This window comes from Trachemys scripta, chromosome 8, assembly GCF_013100865.1.
Source record: "Trachemys scripta elegans isolate TJP31775 chromosome 8, CAS_Tse_1.0, whole genome shotgun sequence".
In the NCBI taxonomy this organism is placed as follows: Eukaryota; Metazoa; Chordata; order Testudines; family Emydidae; genus Trachemys; species Trachemys scripta.
Window position 1 is genome coordinate 53,740,460 of NC_048305.1, and position 23,326 is coordinate 53,763,785.

A 23,326-nucleotide genomic window follows, 5' to 3' on the forward strand; every position below is an offset into this window, starting at 1 on the left:
GGTATGCCTGTCCTGGATTTCTTACAGGTCAGCCAAGATTGAGCCTAAGACCCTCCGCCATCACATTTTTCATCTCATTCATAAACAGTGCTATAAAAACAGAAACGTCCAATTACTGATGGATTGCCAGATGATCAACGTCCCTTCCATCCAAACCAGCAGTTAGGCCTGTCTGAGATCTGCCCTCAATGCTACAAGCCAATTACCCACCCCATTTGGGTTGATGGCCCTGGTTTCCCTGTTCTTCCTGCCATAAAGACAAGTTTTCAGGTCACGATTGTGTTGATAAGAAGCCTGTGAAATTTTTGCTCTGAGAAGACACAAACCTTACAGCGTATTCTGTGAGGATAACATAGCTCTCATACATCAGTCATTTATTACCAAGGTAAACTCTTCCTTCCACACCTCATAAGAAATCATTTTTCCTTCATTTTGCTGAAAAGCTCCGCACTTCTGGGAAGGAGCAGGATGCATGCTAGCTGTGAAAAGAACTGCTAAAATTTACCCAGATGGAACCAACCCATTCAGGAAACACCATCTTCATTTGTTTACTTTTGCCCTAAATGCCTGGGCTTGACCACATCAAAATCCTCCATAGCCAGCTGGATCGAGTGCGGCATTTCTGAAGTATCTACAGACCCTAATATGCCAATTCCCGGATGGGACAGAGCTCACTCATTACATTCCTTGATGGCGTCCTGGATAGAAAGGTCATCAGCTGCTACAGAGATAATCTGCAAAGCTGCCCCCAGGTTATGCAGCAAGACCTATAGAAAGCATTGCAGGCTGTACCTCCAACCCTCGGTGGTAGCATCATTCAACAGGAAGCTGCTCCCAAGCTAGAATAATACTAGAGAAGAAGAAATATTCTTCCTTTGTCTTCCTTATCTGTCTGTCTCTACTAATATTTCCTTATCGCTCGCTACATCTGATTGGGAAAGAGGTCAGGATCCTGAATGGAATGTTGTTACTTGACAATTTCCTCTCTTGAACTGACCACTCTCCCAGTCAACCCTACCTGAGATACCTTCTTCAGATGCCTCTGCAATGGCTGCCTTGCTACTCCATGTGTATAGTTAATACAGTCACTGTTAAGTGTTTGCATTTATCCATTAACCATCTGGTGTTTCAATACAGACGTTGAAGTGTTCATCTGGTGCAAGGGCAGAAGAGAAGTGGCCAAGCCCGGGGGTCCTGTGAGACCTATCTGAACTACCTTCAGTATTTACAGGAAGAGAGGTACAGCCCAAATGTCTCATTGTGGAAGAGGTCAGTCCCAGAAAGGAAATCCATCAGATGACAAATTTGTGATACTGTTCCTCAGCTCAACAGTTCTGGACAGGTCATTGCAAGCAGAGGAGCACAAGGTGGGAATCCATCAAGGAAGCAATCCTAGTCACTGTTCCATTTGGGGGAATCCCAGTGAGCTCCAATCTTGGACGGCCAAACAGCTGCCTCTGCTGAGACTCTTTAAACTCCAACTTGGTGGAACTTGCAGTCGCATGTGGGAGAGAGCGGGGGTGGGAGCATGGCATGCCGAACTTTCCTCCTGGTTTTCTTTTCTCAGCCACTAGCATGCCTTTTGCACTGGTGCATGGTGGGAAAGTGCTCCATCCACAGGGCCAGACGGAAGCAACTGGGCATATTTCCTTTGACAAATGACCCTGGCCCACTGCCTTCTATGCAAGACGCTGCCCCCAATTGCATAGACGTTACAAGATGGGGATACACGACGTTCCAGCCATGGGTTATGTGACATTTTGAAACAGTGCCTGGGACCCAGAAAGGGAAGAAACTACAGAGTCCATGGAACATTGTTGGTTCCTCTGTGTCACAGAGGTATGTGCCACCACATCTCAAATAACCCATTGCTTCAGCGCCGTATATCTGATTTATGCCACTTGCACACAGTCCTGGGACTTGTGGAACAACTGTATTTTGGAGGGGCGGGCAGGGTGGGTTTAGACTAGGAAGTCAATGCCAAGACTGCAGGGAAAAGTAGAACTAGCCAGCAGCAGCAGCAGAGAACTGGAGAGATGAGTGGTTTCAGCTGGCATTCCTCGGTCTGTGTGCGGAGTGATATAAATCCTCATCAGGACGGACACTTGTGTATGATTTGCCTTGATTAACGGGTTTCCTGTTCTTTTCCTGTTTGTCCATTTGTTTTTTCTCTCCTGTTTCCCGTATTATTATTTTGTTTGTTTGTTTTTGCTCTCTGGGAATGCCTCTTCTCCTCTCCTCTCTCTCTCTCTCTCTCTGCATCTTCCTTCCTCTCCTCTTCCCCACCCTCCCTTACTCCTCCTCCCCATCTTTCCCATCCACCCCTTCCTCCTCCATGAGCAGTGGCCGCATCCATTACACTGAGATGTATGAAATGCTGACTCTCATGTCACCACCGCTAGGCCTCGGCAAGAGATGTCCCTCCAAAGTGGCCTATAAGGTAGACCAACCCTTCCTTCCTTCCTTCTGGGCTAGCACTGAGCAGGGAGTGGGAGGGGGAACTGTTGAATACTCAGGAAGCTCCAGCCTGGTTTGATTTAATCAGAAATCACATGTCCCATAAGGAGAAGTACTGTCCACTCTAACAGAGCTCTGTTTTGGGTATGACACACCCAACAGGACACCCAGGAATATAGCATTCCTATTATGGGAAAGGATGGAAATCTGGCTCTGTATAAGAATGGGAAGTAGAAGGATAACACAGCCCCTTTGCAGTTGGGACAATTGGACAGCCCCCCCAGATGGGATTGATAGGGGTTCTCTAGAACTAGGCTTCCTCCAAGTGGTGGAGGAAACTCCAGGATGGCCCATCCCTACATGACCCTGAACCATTCTGCTCCCAGCCCAGCTCACTTGGAAAGGTTGAAATGAGAAGATGGTAGGCCATGAGGGTTCCTCGTGTAGGCCCAGACAGGCAGTGATCACAGTGTGCCAGCCTGGCACTAGTTCCCCAGGGAGAGCTCATGCAATCTGGAAAGAGAACACTCCCTGCTGAGGTTGAGCTGGTGAGAGTACCATCCCTTTGCCCGCTGGGGCTTTTTACCTTTGGGCACTAGTGACTGTCTTTAACTGACCCTTTGATTGCTCTGCTGGTGCAGTGCCCTGTGCTCCTGCCTCAGGGGAAGCACTCTAGAACCTGCTGGCCAGCTGCATGGGATGTGGGAGGAAGCTGTGAATGGGTCAGGAGCTGTGCAATGTTGAGCTCTGGGCAGACTGGCCCAGAGAGGTATTCAGAGTGAGATACCCTGTTGCAATATTGGAGACAAAACTCAAAGAGAATTATGAGGGAGACTCCAAGATCTGGGGCTGGGATACTTGGTTTGAAAGCAACTGGAGGATCTCCCCAGAACTTGGCTTCCAGACTTCCCCTACTGAATGCTGACAGTGTCTGTGGTATTCTAGCTAGCGACAGCTTCTGCACCCACATATTCCTGTGTAGCTGCTCACACTCGCACAAGCACTCTCACTTGCTCCCGCGTACACCCCTGCTAGTGTTGTGACTGGGTGAGAACCTTTGTGCCCAGGAGAACTGCTGTGCATGATGCAGCAGGACGTACTAAGGACGGGACGGATGTGGGTAGGTGTGGGAGAGGGAAATCCTGATATATACGCAGAGCAAAATATACTCTCTGGAAAGTGGATCTGGCCATTTGAGTTTGTCCCCCTCTGGGTGAAGGGAGCATGGCCTGACCTCTCCTGCCTTGGTCGCCTTCCTCTCTTTCCCTGGCTGCCCTCTCTCTATCTCGCCATTGGATAAGATGGATCCTATGCATGTGTGATCATATGCCGGCAACTGTCATCTCTGAAAGACTCAAAAAGGGGGCGCCAGGATGTTGCATACTAGGCAAGCCAGCCAATCAGAAGTGCCCAGGGTTTAGAGGTGTCCCCAGGGGATGGGGCAGAAGCTGGATTTCAAAGCTGCTCTGAAGCAGGAGATGGAGCGATCCCGCAGGGCTGTCTCCCCATTGGTAATTTCCAGAGCTGAATCCCTGAGTTTTCAGGAGTCCTTTCCGAAAGCACAGGGAACACCCTCTCACTCCCCAGGCTAGGGGACTACTCTTGGGCTGTAGCATAGGGTCCTGACAGGCATAGGAAGGCAGTGAGCCGGAATACTGGGGGAGGGGGATGGAAGGAGCTGAAATGGGAGGGAGGGGCCGATCCTTGCCCTTCTTTTTTGGCTGTGCTGTTTTACACGCTCTCTTGCTTTTTCCCCTCCTGCCTGCTCAATTTGTTTTTCGATATTGTTTGTCGTCTGCTGTTTTTTCTCTTTCTTGCGCAGAGGTTGGTGCTGATGAACATGCCTGTGGCCGAGGACATGACAGTCCATTTCACCTCTACCTTGATGGCTCTGATCCGTACGGCGCTGGACATCAAAATTGCTAAAGGTGAGGTGCAGCAGCACAAGGATTCAGGAGCGGTCGGTGGAGACGGCGGGACGGGTGGTGGAGCTGACTTATTACTTTGGCAAGGGGCAGGAGGCCCGTCATTCAGTCCTATTTGCTTACTCTGGCAGGCTGAATAGTATGTGCTGCCATCACGGGGACATGAAGGGCAAAGTGTGGGATCATTGCTATGGGGCCAGATGCAGGGATGGAGGAAATTGCTAGTAAGAGAGGGCGAGAGAGAAATCAACCCCAGTCTGCGGCTGGCTCGCTAATCTTTCCAGTCTGAAACTATCTTCGGCTCTGGAAGGAGCTGCTTTCCTCATAAGTACTGACACTGCCCTCTTCCAGGATGGGCAGCTTTCCACTTAAAGCTGCGGTGCTCAGAAAACAGGAACATATCTCCTGGCCGTGACAGCCAGAGGGAGAGATGTAGGAGAAGAGTTCCCATCCTTCCAGCAGAAGAGAATCACAAAAACCGACCCCAAGCACCTTATGTTCTCTGGTGACCTCTTTTGCCCAAAGTGCAGAAAGCAGCACTCATAGGAGCCTGTGGAAGTCACATCCTGTGCTCAGCAGCCTGTGGGACTTTGAAAGGTGGGGGAGAGTGGGTGGAGCCCTGGAGGGAGACCCTTAGAAAGGCAAATATTTAAAAATATCCCTTACGAGGATGTGGAAATTACTTCACTCCAATACACTGCCCATTCTTGGCCCGTAACAAGAGACAAGTGGAAAGTCCAGTGGACAGAGCATGGTACTGGGTGTCTCGGGGGCCAGGTGTAAGAGACCGAAAGCCATCCCCATTTCACAACTGTCAGGTGGCCTGTGTGAATGTGAACTGGAGTGGTGGCCTCAGCCACGGGCCCAGTGGAGAAGTATCCATGTCACCAGCAAATCTGGCATGAACTGGCACCATTCTTGACAGCCTCAGCTGAGAGGCCACGGTCTGAATGGGTCTGGGGGGTGAATTAGCCTCTCATCCCAGAGGTGGCTGCACCAGGTGAGATCTGAAGCCCGTGGGTAAGGCCATATAGGAGAGCTTGCAGTGGCTCTGCCTGGGTTACCCCTGTTCTCCCGGGCTGTCAATACTTTCACCAGCACTTAGTTTAAAGGAAGAGACAGTGGGGTAGCAGCAGGTGTGTGGGGGATGGAAGAAGGGAGATCTGCACTGGGTGAGAGGCTTTTCTATGAATGAGATTTCCCTTCTAGCACTTTATGCCATTGGATGTTCCCATTCAGAGTTGCCACTTGTTGATAGCGGCTCTTTCTCCCAATTATGGCTGCATGGTGCCATATCATTTAAAAGCAAATCCATCTTAACTTTGAAGATGAAAACGATTGTGTTCAGCTATGCCCAGGGCATGGAGCTGGACTCATAGGGTATGTCTGCATTGCAGTTGGACACCAGCAGCTGGCCCCTGCCAGCTGACTCGGGCTTGGGGTAAGGGGCTGTTTAACTGCTGTGTAGACATTTGGGTTTGGGCTGTAGCCTGAGCTCTGGGAGCCTCACACCTCACAGGGTCCTAGAGCCCAGGCTGCAGCCTGAGCCCGAATGTTTACACCACAATTAAACAGCTCCCTAGCCCGAGTCCCATGAGCCTGAGTCAACTGGCACAGGCTGGCCATGAGTTTTTAATGGCAGTAGCAGTCAAAAAAGCTAACAGTGTTAGGAACCATTAGAAAAGGGATAGATTAGGAGTCCCCAATGCGGTGCCAGCGGGTGCCATGGCGCCCGCTGGTGACGCCTCTGGATGACGCCGCTTGTTGGCGGCATTTCAGCAGATGCTCATCCGCCGCCATGGTCCTCCGTGGCTTGTTGTCTGGTGCCCGCCAGAAAAAAAAGGTTGGGGACCACTGGGATAGATAATAAGACCGAAAATATAATGCCACTATATAAATTCATGGTATGCCCACATCTTGAATACTGCATGCAGTTCTGGTCATCCCATCTCAAAAAAAATACATTAGAATTGGAAAAGGTACAGAGGAGGGCAACAAAAATGATAAAGGGTATGGAACAGCTTCCATGTGAAGAGAGATTAAAAAGACTGGGACTGTCCAGCTTGAAAAGGAGACGACTCAGTGGGGATATGATAAGAGTCTACAAAATCATGAATGGTGTGGAGAAAATGAATAGAGAAGTGTTATTTACTCCTTCATATAACAGAAGAACCAGGGGTCACCCAATGAAATTAATAGGCAGAAGGTTTAAAACAAAAGGAAGTACTCCTTCCCACAACGAATGGTCAACCTGTGGAACTTGTTGCCAGGGGATGTTGTGAAGACCAAAAGTATAACTGGGTTCAAAAAAGAATTAGATTGGTTCATGGAGGATAGGTCTATCAATGGCTATTAGCCAGGATGGTCAGGGACACAACCTCAAGCTCTGGGTGGCCCTAGCTTCTGATTGCGAGAAGCTAGAGTGGACAATGGGGTGGATCACTCAATGACTGCCTGTTCTGTTCATTCCCTCTGACACATCTGGCATTGGTCACTGTTGGCAGACAGGACATTGGGCTAGATGGACCATTGGTCTGACCCAGCATGGCCATTCTTATGTTCAGTGTAGACATACCCATAAAGACCTCCCTGCAGTCTGTCCCATCAGTAGTCTGTGTGGACCCATTCTGTCTCTGTGTTCCAGGCGGTGCAGACTGGCAGCAGTTGGATTCGGAGCTGCAAAAGGAGATTCTGGCCATCTGGCCTCACCTGTCCCAGAAGATGCTGGACGTACTAGTGCCCCTGCCAAAAAGTGAGTCTCCTCCTTCTGCATCATTGCTGCCAATTTCTCACAATGCCAGGGTGGGGGAGGCATCTCCAGCAAGAGGAACAGAAACATGGCAATAGCGGCTCATTGCTTAAGGAGAAGCCCAGAGGAGATTTTCTATGACACAAGCAAAATTTCTCCTTGCTCCACCCCAATACCCTGGACCTGCTTGAAAAATAAATAGCATGCAGTGATCTTCTTAGATCAAACCCCTTTGATCAGGGGGATCCTCTGACCCATATGTGTGTGTGTGGGGGGGGGATTGTTTGTTCCCCCTTTCTTTTGATGGTGTTACAGCAACTGTGTGATGAGGCTGCGTATCTCCAATGTTTTATTACTGTGATTCTAAGCTGTCCACCTCCAGACTGTCCTACATCTGGAGGGATTTCCACCCACAGTACTTGGTCTTTTAATTCCATTTCTTCTAGAGCACTGAACAGAGTTTGTCTTTTAAGGCTCAGGAGAGTAAGATGGGTATCGTGAAGGGTGGGCAATAAAGTCTTCAGACCTTCCCTCCTATTGATTCGGCTAACATAAAAGTATTCCTCTTATGCTTGCAGCTTCTGACCTGACGGTAGGCAAAATATATGCAGCCATGATGATCATGGACTACTATAAGCAGAGCAAAGCAAAGAAGCAGAAACAGCAGCTGGAGGAACAGGTGAGTTCGACCACTGCAAGAGTTGGCTGGTGCTTTTTGGCTGTGGGGAGAGCGGAGAGCTCACGACGCCTTCAGAGCGAGGATTCTGTATCAATGTGACCTTTAGACAAGATACTGACCACACACAGATTCTCGACGGGGCTGGCACAGCACTAAGACAATGACCATCTGAAGATTTAAGGGATGGGTGAGTGAAGGAGACGACGGGTAAAAGAAGAGGTGGGTGATTTAAAGCAAATGTATTCATAGCAGTGTAGAGTTTATACTAGACAGATAGAAAGCAGTCCAGAAGATGGATTCAGAAAGGGGGAGCATTGTCATGCTTTTAACCTTCTGTACAAGAGATTTCTTTTTTTATGCAGCAGAATTGTTTTGCACTTTAAACGGACTCAGACTGTTTATTTTTTATTACAGAAAAATGCCCCTATGTTCCAGCGCATGGAGCCCTCATCTCTGCCTCCAGAGATCCTTTCTAATGCCAAAGCTTTGCCTTACCTCCAGCAGGACACCCTTTCAGGCCTGTAAGTATAGCCCTTAATACCTGTAGTATATCTGCTCTGGCGTTTCTGTTCCTACAGACATTCTTTATTTCCTGAATGACTGGCACTGGAGGTGCAGATAGGGATAGTAGGCAGAGCCCAAGGGAAAAGGAAATCCTGGCAGTTATCAGAAACATCTCGATCATTGTAGGACGAATGCAGAAGTATGAGCTTCTGGTGTGTTTTTATTGGTGTTACCAAAGGACCACAAAGAGCTGCATTTCAGCCTATGGACAGCATCAACATATATCCAGCCACATAGACGTAGAACTGTGAGAATAACTGTTTTTTCGGTTCGTTGGCAGTTCCAAAAAACCGGAAAAATATTTCCATTCGCGCACCAAACCTGAAATGTCTCGGACTGTTCAATGAATTGAAAAAGTTGGGAAACTTTTCAAATGTTTCATTTTGGATCTTTTTAATAAGAGCAAAGGAAATGAAGGTCTAGAGCAGGGGTTTGCAAACGGGGGAGTCACAAAATGGTTACACGGGGGTCGCGAGCTGTCAACTCCATTGGGCTGACAGCCCCAAGCCCTCGTTAAATTAAATTAACCCCCCATTTTTATCTTTAAGGGCGGGTCACACTCAGAGACTTGCAGTGTGAAAGGGGTCACCAATACAAAAAGTTTGAAAACCACTGGTCTAGAGTCACAGAAAAGGAGGAGGAAGAGCCCCCAATACACCCAATATCCTCGTGGTTGAGATGCAACCACCAGGCACATGCATGTCACTTTAGTAATGCCATTCCAATAATCGCAGGCATCCCTGGGGAAGCCGTCGCTGTACCGCTGCACCACCATTAGCTGCAAAAGAATTGGACCACTTCACAGAGAAACAAAATGTCCAATCTAGGAACAGTAAAACTCTTGTGATTGTCAGCCAAGTATGACCGCCAGGTGGAGGCTCATTTTGGAACTGTCACTGAGCTCCCACATTGCAGGTGGCACAACGGCTGTCCCTTTTCAGTGAAGTGCCGGCTGTCAGGACAGTACTCAGCAATGCCAGGTTGAAGTTTGTATGGGAGATGAGAAGTTGTTCATTTCAATTCACAGCGTACCCACCAAAGGAGCACCTCTTGCCAGGAGAACTTTGAGAATGCAGTGCTGAGTGAAATGAGGTCACCTTTTTCTCTTTAAGAGGTTTAAATCAGAGAGGCCGTCAGTGATCGCAGCATGAAGATTTGTTCTCTCTCTCTGTCTGTCTGAAGTTGGAATATCTTTGCAGGAGCAGCCGGAGTGGGTACCCATCGCTGAGTCCACTCTCTCCTCAAGAGATATTCCAACTGGCTTGTATGGATTCAACACATGGGCAGTTCCAGGAGCAGCAATCTCTGGTAAACCAATATCCTGCCTTTAATGTACTTTCTTCATGGTCTCAGCACCACTGCCCTGCTCTGTTTCCAAAAGGTAGTTCCAATTTTATTGCCCCATCCTGCGGGCATGGGCAGTCCCATGCACGTGCACACCGCTCAAAAATCTTCTTGGGTTCAGTGGTTCTCAACGTGTTTCCATTGTGGGCCACATATGCAGCCCACAACGAGTTATGTGGGCCGCATCCAATACTACCTATATGGCCCTGAGGATGTCACATGGATGCAGCTCTGTGCTGATTGGACCACAAGCAGCCCGCGGGCCACAGGTTGAGAACCACTGGTCCAAGCAATAATACCAACTCTCTTGCTACTTCTTTTCTCCACCCCCCCCTCCCACTTCCCTACCCCTACCCTGATTTTGGGAAGCAAATTCTCTGACAGCATCCTCCTGCTTGGCAGTGGGAAGTGTGGATCTCTTGTCACTGACACTGTAAGGTCACGATGTGCCAGCTTCTGCCAATAGGGGATCAATAGCAGGAGCAAAAGAGGGAGAACACTGATCTCTTAACTATCTTTTGGAACCCACTGTAACAAATTAAGATATATTCCTATCCACGGGCCTGATCCAAAGCCCACTGCAGTCAATAAGAGTATTTCCATTCATTGACTTCAAGTGGGGTTTGGGTCCAGTCCTAAAATAGGTCACACCATGATGGCCCTACATAAAAGGAATATGGAAACCCATTTCATGCTAGATCCTTCTCTAGAATTGCTTTTAACATAGTTTTAATCTTTGAGTCCGTCCACTGTAAAGCAGGTAGGCTTCAGATGGCTCTTCACGCATGCAGCACTCTAAGGGCCCTGCTTCATCCCCCATGTATAGTGCGTGGGCTCCTGTGGCTACGTGACAAGTGGTCCAGTAGTCTTTTGGGAGAACGAGAGAGCCCGTGTTTGTATGGCTGCACTGAGCACGCGCGAGCGTTCTGTGCGCATCCTGGTGTGTTTCAGATCGTGCACAGGCCTGGTTTGTAGGGACTGTGGAGATGCAAAATGTACACACACCACATATTGAGAGGTGGACCCAGACGGCCAGCTGGTGTAAATCAGTAGGACTCCATTGGAGCTATGCCAGTTTACAGCAGCTGAAAATCTGGCCCGACATGTTTATCAGAGCTACTAAGGATGCCATGTGCATGGTGCTATTTAACTATGTTTCTAAAGAATGTCTGAGCAGCCCAGTGATCCTCCTCTCTCTGTTTCCGGGCCCAGGACACGAGTGCACAGGAAATATCACAGCTTGGGAGGTGCTCTAAGACTTTGTGATGCTGTAGTACAATGGATTGATATAAGGCAGTAAACTATCCTTTTCTTCACAGGTCGATTCCTTTTATTAAATACTCATTTCAGTGGGTTACCCTGTGCTGAACGATGGTATCGGCTGCTTTGGGATTCGTGTTCATCTTGTTGTCAGTGCTGGTGTCCATTATCAAAACTGAACTGTTGAACTGTGTCACACAAACGTGAACATACACATATGCCCACATTCCAGTCAGCAGCACTAGTGTCTGTGTATGTGTATATATGTACACGTGTGTGCATTGGGCACCACCCTTACACTTGTTGGACTGCAGTGTTGTATCACTGTACATTTCCAGTCTGATTTGTATGCTTCTCAGAGTTTGTAGCACTATCTCTGTGAATTCTGTATCACACACACAGCACCTCTCCATACAATTCAGCCCTTCAGCCAAAAATGGAAACTTCCCGGTCAATCTTTCATGGAGACTGCTGGCTATGAAGGAGAGGGTCTCTGAATTCATCCCTTCTATTGTCACTTCCTAGTGATGACCCACATCTATCTGATGTCACTTCCTGGCAACCCAAAATAATAGCACTTGCTTCCGTTTTTCCTCTTTGACCAAAACAAAAGAGATTTTTAAAGTCGGAAATTAACCAAAATATACAAATATGACATTGAGCCCTTTCTGATTCATTTAACTTGGACATGACTGGAAAAACCTTTTAGAAAATCAAAACAGAGAAGATTCTGCAAGCTTAAAAAAAGGAAATAAAAGAAAACTAAGCAGTAGAAGGGTAGATATTCCAGGGACCTAGAAAAATCAGTCTTGGTTTTCCTTCTCTCATTGCTAAAATAAAAAAGTAGTGAAGTTTGCCTAGGTGTCAGCCAGGGCAGGAACCTGTGAGCTGGGTCTCTGTAATGGAGCCTGAGACTGAAACTGCTATTAATACTGAATCCTGCCATTCTCAGTGTTTGGCCAACCAAAAAACTGCACTTTGTTCCTGAGATTTGAAAGAGGCAGGTTCCCCTCCTGTCAAGCGGTTCCCAGTCCAACAGGAGCACAGACATTAGCAGGAGAGGAGTGGTGACCTAATCAAACAAAATCCCACGAGCTTGGCTGTGTGTTTATTTCCAGGAGCCAGAGGTTAGAGAGTTTCAAAGCGTGCAGCCCTCTAACCGTGGCAACTATCTCCCCGTGGACACTCAGGAGCGCGCTGTATCTGGGAGGGCCTCCTCCATGCCACGCCTGACTGTGGATCCCCAGGTAACACAAGCGAAACCATAGCCGGACAAGCAGAAGTGGAAGTACATGGCTGTAGCTATCTGATATGAAAAGAGAGCCCATATTTTTCCCTGTGAGATGTTTAGTGCTGCACTGCCAGGCCCTACTGCGGTGTGCTAGGTATTGCTAGTGCTTTTCCAGCGGGTCTCTATCTGGATGGCATTGGGAAACAGTCTATCTTAGGGGATGACATGGCCCCTATTCCTACTGTACCTGAGCACCCCCCAGTCTGTACCGCAGTTATCCTAACAACACCCCTGGGAGGCAGGGTGATGCTATTATCCCCATTGTACAGATGATGAACTGAGGCACAGAGCGACTTGCCCAAGGTCACACAGGAAGCCTGTGGTAGACCAGGGAATGGAACCCGGGTCTCCCAAGATAGAACCCAAACCACTGGACCATCCTTCTGCTCCCCCTAGCCTACCCCCATTGTCGTTTAGCAGGACTGGTTCCTTGGTGTTTCATTCAACATGCAACATTTTCAAAGTATCCCTCCCCACCTGCGAAAGATTTGTACTGACAATTACCCAACTTCTGCTTTCCTCCTTCTGCCGTTGTCCTGAAACACATGCACACCTGTCTGGCCCTGGGCAGTCTGTCCTGATCAGTCTGGGCCATTCTCCATCTCTTCGTTTGTCTGCCTGGTTTTTCTGTCTGTTTGTCTCGTATTCTGTTTTGACCGAGACATGAAAGCTTTTCTTGGGTTGTTTTCATAACCCTTTGGCATGGAGTATCAGGACCTCATATTTCTTCAGTAGCGGGGCCAGTATTAACAGGCCCTTCCATGCCAAAGGGGGTGGGATGCAATGTTCCTAGTATTCTCCTTGGGTTAAATCCACATTGCTTGTCTACAGTGGCCCTTTGGGGAGTGGGGAGATAAGGAGAACTTTTCTGTGCTGATGCTACTGAGTGAACTGGTAATTTGGCACCTGGTAATGGGCTGAGACAGTCCAAATGGACGCAGAAGCTGCTCTACCATCAGGCACAGAGGGGACTGACTACCTCTGGGAGGAGTGGCTGAACACAGTGTGGGGATGGGAGGCAACATGGCAACAGCACCGAGGGACTGGAGGGAAATGGAAGGAAATAGCTTTGTTTCAAAGGGAAAAGCGCACGAGAAGCACGGGGAGGCGGCAGGAAGCAAGTCAGAAAGAAGGCACAAGAAGAGATAGGGAGAAAAATACAAGGAGAGGGGATTGGGTGGGAGAGAGAAAGGAAGGAAAAGAATGGATCCAAAGATGGAGAAGGGAAAAGCAGATGAGGTAAGGCAAGAAAAAATACAAGCAGGGGCAACTGATGGGCAGCGAAGAACAAGAGAAGACAAGAGTGGAGAGAGGGAAGAAAACAAGGGATGGATTACAGGAGGGGAAGAAAATGGTGAAAGGAGGGGAAGCAAGGAAACTGTAAAGGATCCTTCGAGATGAGAGAGAAGAGGGAATGGGGAGGAATAAGGTGGCAGAAGGGAAGGAGGGTTGGAAGAGAAATGGTGTAAGGGGGTGAAGGATATGGAGAGTGAATAAAGTTAGAAGGGCAGGTAGTCGGCTATGAGAGCAACAAGAGAGAGTGAGGGCAGATGGGGAAGGGGCAGGAGATGAAAGACAGGATGGTGGGCTGGTGAGAAGGGGACAGGCCCAGGAGAAGTACATGGAAATATGGCAGTAGTTACGCAAATACATTGAAAAGGAGAGAGACATGGGAGCAAATAAGCCAATAGGAGCTTTCCTTTCTCTTTCCTTTTGAATTTCCTTTGCTCTTCCTTTTTCTGTGCTGATTGACACCAGGTGAGAATCTGGCCCTAGCTTTTTAATTCAGTGATAGATGCTGGAGCAGCTCTGGAGCCTTTGCTGTTAAATTTCCTGCACTCCCTCCTGGAAAGTGTCTGAGCAGGAGAGACTGTACTAGTCTTTCTCTGATATTAGACACCTTGACTTCGGAGTGGTCCATCTGCCTCCCCCTGCCACTGCTGCTGACTTCCATTAATCATCCCATGGGGTGCATTTCCAGGTGGTTACAGACACGAGCTCTATGAGACGATCATTCTCCACCATCCGGGACAAGCGTCCTAACAGCTCCTGGCTGGATGAGTTCTCCATGGAGCGAAGCAGTGAAAACACGTACAAGTCGCGCCGGCGCAGTTACCACTCCTCGCTGCAGCTGTCTGCTCGCCGCCTGAATGCAGACTCAGGTGAGGGGGGTTCTTTCCCAGAATACAAGTAATTTGGGTGAGTAATTCACTACTTTCTGCAGTCGGAGCTTCAGTATTACTATTGGGTATGGCAGAGTCGTGGGGCACTCCGCCCAAAGACAATGGTAAAGAACTAGAAGTCCAATCCAATCCAGCTTTATCATCATGCATTGCTCTTCTCATGCAAGATGTGCCCTAGGATAGTATACAGGATTAAATTATACATTGGGAGAGTTCCGCAAGGAGGGGAGGGAGCTGCTAAGAAACATGGGCAAGGGAGACATATATTTTTATGAAATCTGAAAATAGATGGAGAGTCCATGAGCCAGAGAGATGCAGGAGCTGCAAAGAGGAAGGCTACCTTGTACCAGGTGTGGAGATGACAGAAAAGCGGTGGGGGCTGGACAAGTAGAGGGGGCAGTGGGCAGACCAGGGAAGAATAGTGTTCTATAAGAGTTACACCCACAGTCCAAGAGTTGTCAAAACAAGGTGCCAGAACAGCTGCAGCAGGACACCTGGTGTCCCATGTTTGGGTCTTGGGCTGGGGTCCCTCCCACTGCGGTCCAGCTTTCCTCCAGCTGGGGTGGGCCACAAAACATCTCCGACTCAGGTCCCTGTGATTGGGCTACCAACCAGACCCTTGCTCCAGTGTCCATCTGGCTCAGCTCTACTCATTGTGGGGTGTTCTTCCTCTAACCCTGAAGGAGGCCACCCCCATCCTGGTTTCCTATTGCTCCTTCACACCATCAGCAGCATGTACAGGAGTTGTGCTGAGCCACCAGCCCTCTTCTACAGCAGCAGTGCCATCCGTCCCCTGTCCCAGGCAGCATCAGGATTGGCTGTGGTATAAGTTTGCCATCCCTGCCTTACATGTGTGGCTGCAGATCCTCAACTCTGGCTCCCACTATAGGTGCAAAGGATTCACTGCAGCACCAATTGAGTTTGGTGCCACTGGCTTTCTGATTGGCAAGTGCTGTTTAGGTGAAGGAGAAGAGGGGTCTATTCAGGGATAGGCCAAAACAAAATGGCAAAATCGTTTGGTGTATATCCATGAGCTGCCCCAAGAGGGAGTGAGAAGTAGAGAGAAATCAGGTCTGTAAGCTAAGCTGGAGTCAGTCCGTAGAAGACTTGAGAAATCAGGTGTGAACTGGATCCTGATGTGACCAGGGAGTCAGTGGAACTGTATGGAGACAGGGCTGCAGCATTCTGCGCCTCCTGGAGTCTGGTGAGATGGGGCTTGACAAAGCCATGGAGAAGAGAGTTGCCATGGCTCATGCATGGATGAGAATTTCAGCTGAAAGTGAGGCAGCGGCTTGCATTGGCATCGTTGCGGAGCTGGTGATGGGCAGCTTTACAGGCATGGGAGATGTGGGAGGAGAAGGAAAGTTCAGATGCTAAGATTACAGGCAGTGGAGGCAAATGGGAGGTCTGTGCTAAGAAGGCGGGAGGTAGAGTTGTGTTTGAGGATGGCCAGGCGTTCCCCTGAAAGAAGCTGTGACAGAGTCCTGGGGTTTACTTGGTTCAGACAAGTCGAAAGTACGTGCGATGGGGCTCACAATCCACTGACAGTTCCATCCGGCTGAAAGTGGTGCTGCAGGGAAGCATAAAGGTGGAGATAAGTTGACTGAGAAGGAGAAGTCACAGAACAGCAGCAGGCTGAGAATTGAGCCTTCTGGGGCTCAGTCAAGGCGGTGTCTTGACACAGGAGGCGTCACCACCAGAGACAGAGAGGAAAGAGCCTAATAAAACGAGAGCAGAGCCATTGTAGGAGGGAGCTGTACAGTTCAGGAGGAGAAAGTGGTCCATGGTGTCAGAGGATGCACTGAGGCTCTGGAGAAGGAGGAAGGAGAAAGACTTTGTCAGCCCCAAGGAAAGAGGTCATTAACTATCCAGAGGGGAGCAATTTCCATGCTATGACCAGAGCCACCGCAGACTGAAGGAAATCACAACGGCTGTCACAAGCACTTTGCTTAGGGGGAAGAGGAGGGTGTAAGAAGATACTAGGCAGTAGAGCTACACTCTTCCTTTGATGAGGGAGCTCTTACAGGATCCTAGGCATGGGGACAGCCCCTCACCTGCCTGGCCTAGAGAAAGTGTTGGGTTAGCAGGATGGAGATAGTTTGAAAGAGAGGGAGCTCTGGACATTAGAGTTAAGATGACAGCACCCTCCTAGCGTGGTTGTGATCTCTGGACCCCCACTTTGAACAAATTGCAGCCGCTGTCCCACTGGGGAGCCTTACAGTTTGACTTTGTCCTCCCCAGGCCACAGATCTGAGACACATCGCTCGGGCGGAAGAGAACGAGGGCGATCCAAAGAACGCAAGCACCTGCTGTCCCCGGACATCTCCCGCTGCAACTCGGAGGAGAGGAGTCCGCAGGCAGATGGCGAGTCTCCTGTCCGGCGCCAGTCCAGGTCACCCAGCGAGGGCAGGTCACAGACGCCAAACAGGCAGGTAGGGATGAAATCAGCAGCCCAAACACCATTGTTCCGGGCAGAGATCCTGGGGCAGGAATGGAGGCAAGCATGTACAGGAGTTGTGCTGAGCCACCAGCCCTCTTCTACAGCAGCAGTGCCATCCGTCCCCTGTCCCCCCAGAAATCTGCAAAAACACTGAGATCCCTACACTCCTATCTCTGGGGTTAGGCAGCCATTGGTCAATTATTCTGTATATTACGGTAGTGCTGAAAAGCCCTACCTGCCACTGGAGCCCCATTGTGCTGGGTGCTGTGCAAACACATAACGAGAGACAGGCTCTGCCTCCAAGAGCTCCCAAACTAATTAGACAGGACAGACAATCGGTGGGAGGGGAAACATGGGCACAGACAGGTGATGTGACCTAGGTCACAGAGCCTGGAACAGGATGCCTGAGTTCCCGTTCAGGGCTCTATCCTCTAGACCACACTGGGTGTTATTGTGTTATCCTAGTGCCATTGTGAAACCACAGAGCCTCTTCTGTAAATCTAGCAGGGAACTGGTGGTGGTGATGTTAACAGTACCAGGTCCTAGGCCAAGTGCCATCAGTTAGAAAGCTTACTGCAGTGCTACCAGTAGCTGAGGAACAGTCACCATCCCTCTATATAGCTCTTTGCCAGAGGAGCCCCAGCCACATTCAACCCACCCCTGTTTAAGTCTAAGGGTTTTTTGCCTTTTCTCCCATATCATCCCCCCACCCCAAAAAAAAGACACAGGCCCAGCTTCTCCACAGCTTTGCCCCTTGTCCAATCATTTACACCCATGATACGTGGGTGTGAAATGGTACCATTCTTCTTGGTAGTATTTGACACCCTTTTGCACTAGTGCAAACAGCTGCCCAAACAGCACGGCAGGGGAGAATCAGGCCTGTTCATGTGAGCAGTTTCTTTGTCAGTGTGTTTGAGATCACCATTAATTACCACTGACACCATGTGGGGTTGCAGACGTCCGTCCCTAGCCTTGCCGGTGCACTTTTGTGATGCAACAAGTGTAGGACTGTGAATGCACAAATGGATGATTGTGAGGCCCAATGCACGCCATTGTGAGATCACTGAAGGAAAGTGGGAGCAGCTGAGGCAGTTTCCACCTCCGTTTACTCTGTTCCGATCTCCTGAGGCCATCTTCACTAGGAGCTGGTCTATGCTGAAGAGCTACATTGGCATAGCTATGTCTCTAAGGGGTGTGAAAAATTCTCACCCCTCAAAGACATAGTCAAGCCGACCCAATGCATGGTGTAGACAGCGCTAGGTCGACAGAAGAATTCTTCCGTCAGCCTAGCTACCGCCTCTCAGGGAGGTGGATTAGCTACACCAATGGGAGAACCCCTCCCGTCTCTGTAGTGATTGGCTACGCTGAAGCACTACAGCGATGCAGCTGCAGTGGTTTGATGTAGACATAGCCATTGTGTTCTTAACTCGAGTTAGCTATGAGTGTGTCTACACTACAGGGGCACTGCTGCAGCGCTGCTACTGTAGTGTAGATGCTTCCCTGCATCACCAGAATTCTTCCGTCGACCTAGCGGTGTCTACAGTGGGTTTAGGTTGATCTAACTCCATTGCATAGGGAGTGACATTTTTCACAGACCTGAGTAATGTAGCGAGGAATTTTAGATGTAGCCCAGGTGTAACTCAAGGTAAAATCCTCGTGAAGACAAAGCAGATTGGAGTATTCATACGAGTTTGCAGGTTGAGTTCAAGACCAGGCTCCCCGTGGCTAACTGGAGTTAAGAAGACACCTCATCTCCTAGGGAAGACGCAGCCATGGAGAGATTGCTTTTCATCAGGGGCTTCTGAAGGGGCAGGATGCAGCTTTTGACCAAACCATCCCATCCCAGCTGTACTGTACACATGATTGTCTCCTTCCATTTTGCAGGGCACGGGCTCCCTGAGTGAAAGCTCCATCCCCTCTATATCTGATACCAGCACCCCGAGACGAGGTCGCCGGCAACTCCCTCCGGTCCCCCCGAAGCCACGGCCGCTCCTCTCTTATGCCTCCATGATGCGGCACCCTGGTGACACCTCCCCACAACCGGATGAGAGCGAGGGGGGGTCCCCTCTATTCTCCCAGGCGCTGGAGACGAATGACACCTGCCTGACCGAGTCTTCCAGCTCTCCACAGGGAAAGCAGAGCCGGCACTCCACCCCCCATCGCTACATCTCGGAGCCATACCTGGCCCTGCATGACGACTCCCATGCCTCAGACTGCGGCGAGGAGGAGACGCTCACCTTTGAGGCTGCTGTCGCCACCAGCCTGGGCCGCTCCAACACCATCGGGTCAGCCCCTCCTTTGCGGCATGGCTGGCAGATGCCCAATGGGCACTACAGGAGAAGGAGGAGAGGGGCAGCACAGGGAGTGATGTGTGGGGCTAGCATCGACGTGCTAAGTGATACAGAAGAAGATGACAAGTGCTAGAGGCCGCTCCCTCCCTCTGTTGCATGCTCTTCGCCACGCGTGGGAATGAAACGAACCCAAAATCAAATGCAGGAGAAATAAAATCTTTGTGCAAAAAAAATTTGAACCCGCTGACCCCTCCCCCCTTTTTTCTGCACAAAGAAGCATTTGATTCGCTTGCACGCCTCTGGTCCAGTAAGGCTCAGGCACCAGTGGGATGAGTGTGGAAACCATGGAAGTGCCCCTCCCAAGCAAAACAGGACTTTATGCCTATGGGAAACCAGAGGGTGGATCCACTGCCAAGCAAAACTCAGCAGAAAGCAGCCAGGACCCTGAGATTTATTTGTATTTGCCTTGGTCCCTTGAAGCTTGGCAAAAGATCCCAGCAGGCGGCTTTGGGCATGTTTCATTTTTCCCTTGGGAAGTCGGAGTGGGAGGATCGAGACAGATGCGGGGCCCTTCCAGAGAAACGGACACCGTCACTGGGGTTCTCTTGTGCTGCCCGTGGCTTTTGGTTTGCTTCCCAGATGCATTAGTGACAAAACTGCCAGGAGGAAGGTGGGGTGGGGGTGGGCGGTGGCCCTGGGGCCCAGCGGACAGCCAGCCGCTGCTGTGCATGATGGGAGGGGATGGGTTCAGGTGAAACCAAAACAGAACGGCTTGTACCATGGGGAGATTGTGGGAGGAGGGGCTGGGGGCAATGCTGCTGAACGTAACCACCTTGCTCGTACATATATTATTTATATACTGAGAACTATAGGTGTGTGTGTGTATATACGGTATGTGTGTGTATATATATTTATATGCTGTATATATAAAGATATACACATGCAGGTATTTGTTTTAGTCAACTGGTGCACGCTATCTCCAGGGCCACCTTTCTCCCGCAGGACCTCTAGCCAGCAGGCGAACACTTTCTGTTGACTTACAATGCCAGGTATGGTATTTTTCCTACCCTGGGTCTTGTTCTGTTGGACAAACGCGGCTGGGTCAGGCCCCTCTTTCCCCCTGCCTGGAAGGCGGCAGACCTGTTGTTTGAAATGCAAAATACAGATTTAAAACAAAAGGAAACGCCTCCCGGGAGATATTAACATGGGTGGCGGTATTATTGCTGGGCTGTGATTTTTGCATGTGGTTGAGCACCAGCTAGACTGAGGATCTGAGCGTGTGCCAAAGAAGTTACCACTTCCCAGTTTACACTTAGCCCAGCGAGGAACTCAAATAGGTGTCCATGGACTATGAAAATCTAGAGAAGGGAGTGGGAATCTCTCTTTACACCAATACCTCCCCACTCCCTCTCGTGTGTGTGGCTGGCCTGGCACCATACTCTCCTCCCTGCGGCTCAGGTGCCTCTGCATTCCACTGATGCATGGACAGAGTGTGCACTCGGGCTCTGATCCAAAGCTTACTAAAGTCGGTGGAAGTGTTCCCACAAATATCAGTGGGCTTTGGATCAGGTCCTGACTGATGCCCCTTTGTACTGGCTGAGCGTGAAAGTGTTGTGCACTAGCAAACTGCTTTGGCAAACATGAGCAGATTTTTCCCTAATGAGCCACCCTAGTGCCAATTGAGCAGGGCTAGGTGATGCAGATAAGTACATAAATCTCTGCCCAGCCCAGTCCTAACCCAAGAGACCCAGAGGAAATGCATCCACCCTCTCGAACAATGAAACTGAAGGACTGAGCACAGTACTTTTCAAAACCAGACTAATTGGTTTAGAGAGGGGATGGAAGGTGCAGATGGAAAGCATGGCTATTGGGGGTGAACGCTTCTCCCCTCCCCGTTCCCCAAGCGGCTTCATCGCTGCATGGAGGGACACTTAGGCATATTAGCCTTTCAAGATCTCCTGCAGAAGCAATGCTACAGACTGAATCCAGTCCCCACGTCCCTCCTGGAAAAAATGTGGGCAGCATCCTTTATTTCCCAAGTTCAGGTGCAGGAACTGGACATGGATTGCATCACCACCGTCATTAGAACCCCTCCTGGGCTTGACAAGCTCTCTCTGACCTGGAATGGAGGAGGGTTTTGATCTGACCGAGGAGACTAGGGTTGAGATTTTCAAAGCCGACTGGAGGATTTAGCTTCTCATCTGTTCTCAATTTGCCATGAGCTGTGTGACCCCAGTCAGTTTCCAAAATCTTAACCTTCCTGCCTCGTGGCCTGCTGCCTACTCTTCCACTGGCAAATTATGGGCACTCTGGAGCAGTTCCAGGCAGAATGTTCTCCCCCCAATTCACAAACAGATTGGCACCATCAATGTGCCTTCAATCTTGTATGGATTGAAGAAGGTTTGTTTGAGAAGCTTTAAAATATACATATGAAGTACCTGATGGGACAGTGTCATGCAAGCAGGATTTTATTAGCATTGGCTTGAGAAGGTTACATTACTTAGGGGTAAATTGTCAGCTCAACCCAAACCAAGGACCTCTTCAACCTTTCCATTACACCAGCGTGCTGTATTATGCCATGCAGTGTACAGAAAAAATCCATTTGGAGCAAGTTTTAGACAGGTGTATTGGGACTGTTTATTGTATCCCTTCACCTGTTAGCCAGGTGCAACAGGACCTAAAATGAGCTTTATTAACCATAAAAACATCATGGCTGCAAGACCCAGTATCTCGTCACCTTCCAGAGCTAGGAGCAGCATGCTGTGTATCTCGCTGAGAATCTCCCCTCTCCAATGGGATAAGGAGCCATGGAGGTTAGGAACCCACATCTCACTGGAAGGTCAGTGAACACTGGGCACTTAACTCCCATTTGGGCCTTTAACAAATCTCCCCTTAAAGCTCCCATTTCTAGGACTTCAGCATTATGTAGTATTTGGCCATTGAGCTTTCCCTGCATCAGGAATGATGATCGCCTGTGAAGGGGCCTCTGCCCCGTCTAATTATGATGGGGAGAAATTCCATATTTGGGGGCAAGAAGAAACAATTCTGTGGCAGGTTGATTTGGGGAGCTGCTCAGGGTTTTCGGCTGTTAGAAGTCATCCTGGTGTGAGGATGGATTAGGGGACAGAGTGCAAGCAAGGGGAATGAAGGAGCAAGATCAATGCAGTTTATTGCATGGTTATGCCATTTTTCTCCCATGGCTCTGCCACCTATCCCATAGCTCTGCAATTCTGCATAGGCATAGCACTTCAGTCTGTGGGAGAAGGACGGGGGAGTGCGTTTATTCTATATGACATGGCTTTCTTGTAAACAGGACTGATTTTCCCTCGGAAGGTGTGTTTCTAGGCACATGTTCTGTCTTCTCTCTTTCAGCGATAATCTTCAAGGGAAGCACATATGTAATCAGCCGTGTGTGCTGTCCCCAATGTGCAGTACCTGGCACAAGTCCTTTAGAGGACTCAAAGAACAGATTTAGCAAATCAACCATTTCCTGTCCCATTCAGTGGCCTTTATGCAGAAATTGAGGTAGGAGGCTGATTTTCACTTCCGGTTTTAGGCTGTTCAGGCCTTGGTTCAGCAATCCATCCCTCTCCAGCAAAGCATGGGAGCACATGCTTAACTACACTGAATTAGGATGGATTTAAGCATGTGCTTAGATGCTATACTGAACTGGGACCCGAATGCACGAAGGATATGCGAGTGCAGACCAAAAGCTTACCCGGCAGGCAGGACTGGATTGGAATGGATTTGTCTGCAGTTAGTTTTTGGCTGGCCTGGTCTGCTTGAAAATTGAAATTTTCCTTTCCTAAAGTCCAGCTATGCCACAAAATAAATCCAGTCTGAGAGGGGAGAGCTGGCTGCCCACGCTTCCAGTGTTCCCAGGATGGCTTGGCCCCTCCCTTCCACATACACATGCAAATGGAAGGGAACAAACCAGCAATCAGCAGCTGGCAACAATAATATAATGGTGTGGGTATTATTATATAGCAGCTTTTGTCTTAAGGTACCTGTATAGATAAATGGGCTAAAATCCTCCTCCTGCTGAGAGTGGTGAGGTGGAGGGTGCAAGTGGATTCAGCATAAGGGGTGCTGGGGGACTCCGGGATTGTCTGGCTGTAGGAAGAGGGTTGAGCAGTGTATGGA

The 23,326-nt window shown here is 49.4% G+C and overlaps 1 protein-coding gene across 1 annotated transcript in view; it reads left to right on the forward strand.

Annotated features, from left to right (window-relative positions):
* Positions 1 to 19,854, forward strand: part of CACNA1E (calcium voltage-gated channel subunit alpha1 E) — a 210,016-nt gene extending 190,162 nt beyond the window's left edge. Inside the window, exons 37-46 of the mRNA XM_034779013.1 lie at positions 2,344 to 2,440; positions 4,280 to 4,385; positions 7,027 to 7,134; positions 7,710 to 7,810; positions 8,225 to 8,331; positions 9,574 to 9,682; positions 12,097 to 12,225; positions 14,251 to 14,431; positions 16,694 to 16,884; positions 18,777 to 19,854. Coding sequence (XP_034634904.1) covers positions 2,344 to 2,440; positions 4,280 to 4,385; positions 7,027 to 7,134; positions 7,710 to 7,810; positions 8,225 to 8,331; positions 9,574 to 9,682; positions 12,097 to 12,225; positions 14,251 to 14,431; positions 16,694 to 16,884; positions 18,777 to 19,316 — 1,669 coding nt within the window. The 3' untranslated portion in view covers positions 19,317 to 19,854. The remainder of the gene's footprint in view (positions 1 to 2,343; positions 2,441 to 4,279; positions 4,386 to 7,026; positions 7,135 to 7,709; positions 7,811 to 8,224; positions 8,332 to 9,573; positions 9,683 to 12,096; positions 12,226 to 14,250; positions 14,432 to 16,693; positions 16,885 to 18,776) is intronic.
* Positions 19,855 to 23,326: the final 3,472 nt, after the last annotated feature.